At 48.3% G+C, this 8120-nt stretch overlaps 1 protein-coding gene across 2 annotated transcripts in view; it reads left to right on the forward strand.

Moving 5' to 3' along the window:
• The window catches only part of RAB7A (RAB7A, member RAS oncogene family), a 76850-nt gene extending 69213 nt beyond the window's left edge, over positions 1-7637 (forward strand). For both annotated transcript variants that reach the window (XM_008697817.2, XM_008697816.2), the window contains 3 exons: positions 530-748; positions 2292-2420; positions 6176-7637. In XM_008697817.2, coding sequence (XP_008696039.1) covers positions 530-748; positions 2292-2420; positions 6176-6271 — 444 coding nt within the window. In that variant the 3' untranslated portion in view covers positions 6272-7637. The remainder of the gene's footprint in view (positions 1-529; positions 749-2291; positions 2421-6175) is intronic.
• The last annotated feature ends 483 nt before the right edge of the window (positions 7638-8120 follow it).

The raw sequence follows: 8120 nt of genomic DNA on the forward strand, positions 1-8120 counted from the left end.
TGATTAAAAGCCGGCTTTCCCCTCTATTCTAAAGTATGTTCTTGTCTTTCACTTCATCTCTGTGTGTCCGGGGTTTTGTTTGCCTTTTTTTTTTTTAATTGAATCATAATATAAATAAAACATACTGATTTTTTTTTTCTAGGTAAACTTCATATACAGTGAAATACGTAGATTTAAATGTACAATTCAGTGTGTAATCACCTCCCTGTATTTCCATCACCCCCAGAAAGTTCCCAAAGTACATAAATCTTAAGTTTGCATCATGAATTTTACATAAATATCTGTTCATGCATGGGACCACCACCCAGATCAAGATAAAAATGTTTTCTAGAAGAGTTCAGACTCGGTGTCAGCCCTCCCCAGAACGTGCACTCATACATGCTGTCCGTCAGGGCTGTGTCGGTGCTCTGGTGCTGCGCCTGGCTTCCTGAATTCTGAAATCTCAAGTCGCTTGTCTCTCAGCGGCTCCTCCGGCGTCCCCCAGTCCTAGTGCTGTGCCCCCCAGGGAATAATGTGTCGTCTCTCGCAGATCTGGGACACGGCAGGCCAGGAGCGGTTCCAGTCCCTCGGCGTGGCCTTCTACAGAGGCGCAGACTGCTGCGTTCTGGTCTTTGACGTTACTGCCCCCAACACGTTCAAAACCCTCGATAGTTGGAGAGATGAGTTTCTCATCCAGGCCAGTCCCCGGGATCCTGAAAACTTCCCCTTCGTTGTGTTGGGAAACAAGATTGACCTCGAAAACAGACAAGTAAGTGCTGATGACAGTGAGAATCCTCAACATGGAGGCTTATGAATCTACCCTCATTTAGGTCGTGGCTACTGGGCCTTTTCAAAGTGGCAGCTAAGTTTCAGATGACAGGTCCTGTTTTTAGTTTCAGTTGGTAAAAAGACATGTGCCTTAAGGACCAGTACCCAGTACATCAGTGTGTGTGTGCGCCCCCGTAGTGGGGTAGAGGGGAGGGATAACTAACTAGTTACCTGCCCAGCCCAAGGAATTGGGCCTTGTTTCCTAATCTAGCAAAGGCTTACCATTTTTGCTTCCGCTGTGGCAAAACAAGGACAGTGAAAATCTGCAGCGGTCTTCCCTTCGAAATTACGCCAACAGAGTAGCAAGTCCATTTTATGGAGTTGTCTATACTGCCCATCGTTTTGGTCCCCACGAAATAATTTGACTTGAAGCCAGTTGAAGTCTGCATTTTGGTCTTTCGCATATAAAGGCAGATTTGCATTTAAAGCCTGGCTCATACACTTTTAATTTGGGAATATTTCTTGGAGTCTGAATCTTGACTTATATAACAAGAATACTCTGGGATCGGATGACGGTGTACCCAAAAGCCCTGGCACCCAGGAGGAGCTTGGGAAATGGTGGCTTTCTAGTTGGCCCATTGCTGTTTTCCTCTCCACCGAGAGACACTGGCTTGTAAGGTGACTTGGGGTTTGGCGGGTTCTGTGCGAAGCCCAGACTGGCTCCAGAAAGGTACCTGTGGGAACGTGAACTACCTTCTACTCAGCTGCCTTTGAGGACCAGGGCCCAGGAGACCTGGTTTCAATCCTCATGCTGTCTCAGGCCGGCTCTGACTTTGGGCCATTGTCTTTGCCCTCTGAGCCTCAGTTCTCCTTCTGCACTCAAAAGGAGGGAATTAGGTTTTGTCATTCTTGAGTGCTCCTGCACCTCAGGGGCCTGCCTGGATCTCCGTGTGTGCAGAAGGTTGCACTTTGGGCTTTGAGTAAAATTGCTCTGGTTTACTTTGAAATAGCATTTCTCTTGGGAGCATAGACTCTTAATTATAGCTTGGTTTATTTCTGGCCATTGATCTCCTTTTCTCCCTTTCCTAGGTGACAGTCCTCTCGTGCCTGAAAGTGGGCTAGGGGTGGGGGAAAGAATTAGGGTAGAGGCAGAGGTGTCGGTGAGAGCTGCAGAATGCTGTGGCACAGGTGATGTAACACTAGCAGTAATGGGGAAGGGACTGCAAACCTTAAGACCAAGCTGCCAGGCATTCCCTGGGCTGGGACCTCTGAGGTCCCAAGAGAAACGATTCGGTACTTCGCGGGCTAGCTGCTTACTCCTTTCGTCGTCCGGCTGTAAGCGTAGCTAAGGGTCAGAAACTATGGATTGTGGAGTGGGCTCGGGTTTGAGGCCTAGCTGTATTACGCAGAGCCCGCAGTGTGACCTTGGACAGGTCTGCAGCTCCCTTCCTCTAACCCCTGCACACCCTCATCCCCGGTCTGCTCCCTCACCTGTGCTAGCTGCTTCTGTTAGGAGCACACGTACACCCTGCGTCCTCTTGCAGGTGGCCACAAAGCGGGCACAGGCCTGGTGCTACAGCAAAAACAACATTCCCTACTTCGAGACCAGTGCCAAGGAGGCCATCAACGTGGAGCAGGCGTTCCAGACAATTGCACGGAATGCACTTAAACAGGTGGGTCTCTGGCAGCTGTCTGGCTCCCTCTGGTGACTGACCGTCAACCCAGGCCCTGCCTGGCTTTCTTGTCCTTAATCTTTCTTAGCTCTTTTTTCTGTGTAACCAGGAAAACCCATGTGTTTATCTGGGAAGGTAATGAGGCATTCTGCTAAACCTTCCAGAAATTCCACGTGTTTGTGAATAACCTACACAATGCAAGGGCATGAAGACAGGCTGAGGCTACCCTTACTTGGGTATGTTCTTACTCTCCTTGCATGCTGTTAGGAGTGGGACCACTAGGGGGCCCTCGGTCAGATGGCTCCTTCTGTTGAAGGAGGGGGTACACTTGAATTCAGATCCCAGGTCTGCTACCCTTCATTAGCTCTAGTTTTCTGTTTTTTGATCGTCTCTGAGCTTCCATATCCTCGTCTGTCAAGTAATACTTTGCAGGGTGGTTGTGAGCATGGAATGAGATGGGCTTACTCTTGGCATTCTCAGGACTAGTTATATTTGATCACCAGAAGGAAAGCTTAACCAGAAGTTCTAGGAATTATATTCCTTGAGTGAGGTTTTCTTTCTGATTTATGTCGTTTTCTCAACTGTTCCCAGAAAAGAGACCATTGCTTCTTGTTGGTGTGAGGGAGTTGAAGGCTTTTTTGATTCAGCAGCTTTGGGGCCAGCGAGTTAAGACAGATCATGAGGCACCATCAGTCATCTGTGACGGGCAGACTTGGGGAGTGGGTGAGCGTCAGAGGTGAGGTGCAGGCCAGAAGCTGCGGGAACATTTGAGGAAGCACGTGGTGGCTGGAAACGGCAAGTCGGGTTCTGCTTGATCCAGGAAACCGGGTTTATAGAAAGCACCAGTTCTCATCAGGACAGGGCATTTGGACCTACGGGCAGGGAAATAACTAGAATGGCTTGTTCCAAGGGCTGGAGGCTGCACTGAGTGTTCTGTGATGAAAGGAATCCATCTACCCAAAAGGCTTGGAGAGCCCCTGCTGAGCAACACTGGTAACAGGATGCAGGCCTGAGGCCTTTGCCCCCCCCCCCCGCCCTTTCCCCCACCTTCGCACCTAGGTCAGTAACAGAGTATGCTTTTCCTCATGTTCCTGCACTTGGGTGCAAATCTAAGCAGGTCTGGGTAATTGTTTCCACCAGGTCCCTGTTGACTGGCATCACCGTCAGCTTTTCTGAATATTGCTGTCCCTGTAGCCTTATTAGGAGGCTTTTTCGTTCCTACGCGCTAGTCTCTCAGGAGTAAGAGTGTTAGATGAAAGGTGTGTGTGCTTTCAGAAGATGGTGCCAGATCGCTTTCCTTGAGGGCAGGAGGACTTCAGTCCTTTCTCTTCCCTGCTCACCAGCACATGGCCGGCACCATCTGAAACTCTCCTGCCATGCTGCCGGTCGTTGGGTCCCCTGCCGCACACCAGCAGTCCATGGCACTAGCCTGGGCGCCCGTTACTTCCCGTGAGCCTTCTTTGACCAGGAGTTAAGTTGACCTGGATTGCAAGTGACTTTTCCAACTCTGCTGTCTCCCTGAGGCATTAAAAGTAATTTTTGTTAGGTATGTCATTTTAAATGTCTAGGTTTCCTGTGTCTAGATTATTTGTTGTCTAATTCAGTTTAATTTATTTTGGCTTATGGCAGGAAATAGGGACTCACCTTTTTCTTTTAGAGGGACAGCCAGTTGTTTCATATATTAGTAGCAAATTGTTCAATAGACCACTTTCCCCAGTGGATTGAAGCATTACCTTTGTGTATTAAGTGCTCACGTGTACCGGGATCTGTTTCTGGTCTCCCCAGTCTGTTTGACAGCGTGCATGTTCCTTGCCTGGACCATCTTGATTTGACTGCCTTTCTCTTGTAGTCTGACCTCGGCTAGGCAGGTCTTCCCCACTGACAAGTGACTAGTGACTGACAAAAAGGCTTTTTTGTGTTTGTCTTGCCCTCGGCTGTTTTGGTGCATTTTCCATTTGGACTGAGGCTTTTATTCCAGTTCCACCTTTTTCCTTCCTCACCCTTCCCAAACACAACACCTCACTGAGACTCTAATTGGGATTGCTCAGTAGAGCTGTCTTACTAGTGTGCTCTGGGTCCCATTACAGAGTATTGCAGACCGGCTGGCAGAACAGCGGGCTTTTATCCTCTCAGGGTGCCAGCAAATTCAGTTTCTGCTAATAAGGGCTCTCTTGCCCACTTGCAGACTGCCATCTTTCTCCTTGTGTGCGCGGCTTCTCCTCTGTGCTCGCAGAGCGAGTGGGAACCCCTCTCTCTGGTGTCTCTTCTTACGAGGACACACCGATCCTGTGGGATCAGGGCCCCACCTTCGGATCTCATTTCACCTTCAGTACTTTCTTAATCCTAATACTAGCACGCTGGGGATTAGGACTTCAACGTAGGAGTTTTGGAGAGAGACAAACATTCAGTCCATAACAGCTATTATTTTAGGTCTTGTGTGCTGTCCTTCGGTAAAACTATCATTTTTCACATCCTTTGCCTTTCATAGTAAATACACTCCTGGGTGCTGGTGGGAATGTAAAATGGGGCCCCCACTCTGGAAAGCAGTCTGGCGGTTCCTCAAAAAGTTAAACACGAAGCGTCACCATGTGACCCAGCAATTCCACTCCTTTGGTGTATACCCGGGAGAAACAAAACCCTGTCCACACAAAGTCTTGTCCATGAATATTCATACTAGCATTACTCATAGTAGCCAAAACAAACAAATGTCCATCAAATTAAATATCCAAAACAGGCAAATCCATTAAGACAGAAAGTAGATGTCAGTGGTTGCCAAGGCTTGAGGGTGTCTGGTGGGGCTGGGGAGTGACTGCTAACGGGTGCAGGGTTTCTGTGGGGTGAAGAAAATTTGTAGAATTAGTGGTGATGGTTGCCCAACTTTGTGAATACACTAAAAACAATGGAATTGTACACTCTCTGATAGATGTCAATAAACTGCCTTTTTTTTTTTTTTTTTTTACTGTGTGTTCCTAGAGGTTTTTACTTTTATAGAACAGTTCCTGTCACCTAGATGCTCAGTGTTGAAGTGACAAATTGTTATCCTACACCAGGAAGTGGACAGGCGCTCCTCCCTGGACACATGTCATTCAGCAGAAAGTCATACTAAACTGATCACAGTCCATCTCCTATGACCTCCCACCACAGTTGGTGATAGAATTCATCCAGAGCTGGTTTCTAAGTATGCAGCATTTAGAGGCAAAACCCTCCTAAACCTTTGAAAGAAAAAGAAAGGGGACCATCAGTCCAGAAAAATGAATGGCATATAGTCTTGGGACTGAGACGGCAGGTACACTCATGCTCCAGCCCACACTCGCTTGGTGGAGTGCTGAGAGCTGCCAGAATCCAGCCTGTGTTGGAGTCTGACTTTTGAAGTATTGGCGATGGTACGATGCGGAGCCCTCAGAAAGCATCTGTGAGCTGGCTGTGGTCCCCAAGCCACCAGATTTCCGTCCTGGTGGAGAGCGTGAGTCAGCTGTGTCCTGACTGCTCCATGTCGATTGCTGCTCTTCCTGCTCGGTTTCTCTCTCCAGGGTTGTCCCAGGAGTTATTGTCCTGGGGTTATCACAAGACCTGTCCTCCCCTTGCTCGGCCCTTGAGAATGGAGCACCTTCTGCCAGAGCCCTCCCTTCACTGTCACGTCTGTCCCCCAGCTCCCTGCGCGCCGAGAGCCATGGAAGAGCTCCACTGAGGCTGCCGCTGAGCTCGGAAGTTCGCCATACCCTGAGTAACAGACCTTTCTCTCTCTCCCTGCCCAGGAAACAGAGGTGGAGCTGTACAACGAATTCCCCGAACCCATCAAACTGGACAAGAACGACCGGGCCAAGGCCTCGGCGGAGAGCTGCAGTTGCTGAAGGGGCAGTGAGAGCAGAGCACAGAGTCCTTCACAAACAAAGAACACACTTAGGCCTTCCAACACAAGCCCCCTCTCCTCTTCCAAACAAAACATAAAGTCATCTCTCGAATCCAGCTGCCAAAAGAAACCCCATCAGTCACACTCACCCTTACACACACACACACACACACACACACACACCCCTGATACAAGCAGACAGACTCCAGCCCAGGCCTGTGATGACTCCATCGGGGTCTGCCCACCCACCACATCAGCCCTCGTATGGCAGCAGGACAGGCAAGCTGTAGAAATCGTTCTGGTGTGGAGTCGGCGTCGGAAGCTTATTCTTCTTATCCACTGGGGAGAGAGAACTGTTTACAGTTAATCTGTGTCTAATTAGTTATCTGATTTTTTTAACGGTCTTGTGGTCTTTTTACCCCTCACCCCCACCCCTCCCTCCTGTGAAGGCTACCACTTGGGAAGGCTGGTGCCCCATGCTTCATTACAGGCTCACACCCAGTCTGATCAGGCTGAGTTTTGTATGTATCTGTTAATGCTTGTTACTTTTAACTAATCAGATCTTTTTACAGTATCCATTTATTATGTAATGCTTCTTAGAAAAGAATCTTATAGTACATGTTAATATATGCAACCAATTAAAAATGTATAAATTAGTGTAAGAAATTCTTGGATTATGTGTTTAAGTCCTGTAATGCAGGCGTGTAAGATGGAGGGTTGAACCCTGTCTGGATTGCAGAGTGTTAGCAACTCAGAATTCAGAAATCCAGCTAGAGGCAGTATTCTGTACAGTAGACACAAGAATTATGTACGCCTTTTATCAAAGACTTAAGAGCCAAAAAGCTTTTCATCTCTCCAGGGGGAAAACTGTCTAGTTCCCTTCTGTGTCTAAATTTTCCAAAAGGTTGATTTGCATAATACAGTGGTGTGTGCAATGGATAAATGGCTGTTGTTTCAGAAAGTAAAATTCTCATTTTTCCTTTTTTTCCACCCCCACTGCTCCACACTTCGAAGCTCCCCTATTAGGTCAGCACCCTACTGATAAGAGGAAAAGGAGAACCCTGACAGATCTGTCCTAGTGACTATACCTTTTTTCTGGAAGGCACCCTTCAGGCTTGTGGTGTCCTTAGGTTAGCGAACCTTTTTCTCCTTTTTCCCAACAACTCCCAGTATTGCCCACTATTCATCAACCTGTTTCTTTGGTATGGAGCCCTGGCAGTTCTGCCCCCTCCCTAGGATCTGCCCCTGCATTGTAGCTTGCTTAACGGAGCGCTTCCCCTTTTTCCAAAGGTCTACATTCTAGGGTGTGGGCCAAGTTCTTCTGTAAAGAGACGAACGTGATGCCAATAAAATGTAACAAGAACAAAGACCATCTGCCTCTGCCCTTTCTTCCTTCTTCTAGACCCTTGGCTCAGTAGGGACCATGCTAGCTAATCATAGCCCGTGTTTTATCGCCAAAGAGCCCTCCGTAACTGGGCAGACGTGGTGCCTTCGAGGCACCAAGGCCTTGTCACATCCAGCCCTGCGTGCCTGCCCCTAGTTTTTGGTTTTGGTTTTTTTAGTCACAGTGATGGGGTGTGGGGACTCTTGAGTGGAGAAAACTGTCCCCGTGGAGGAGCAGCGATAAGCTCTTTGTGCCTGTGGACCACGCACAGCCTGCCGGGTAGGAGCGGAACGTAGCCTTTGTGCTCTTTTCTGTTTCGTAGTTGCTGTAGTTGCTAATACTTAGATATCCTGGTTCTGGATTTCTCATTTTTCACAGGAGAGGAAGAGGAGGCAGCAGAGGGCCCTGTACTCCAGTATTACAGGTCATCAGCTATGCCACCTAGAACCAAATTTACAGAATGGTA

The sequence above is a fragment of the Ursus maritimus genome, unplaced genomic scaffold (assembly GCF_017311325.1).
Source record: "Ursus maritimus isolate PB19 unplaced genomic scaffold, ASM1731132v1 scaffold_14, whole genome shotgun sequence".
NCBI lineage: Eukaryota > Metazoa > Chordata > Mammalia > Carnivora > Ursidae > Ursus > Ursus maritimus.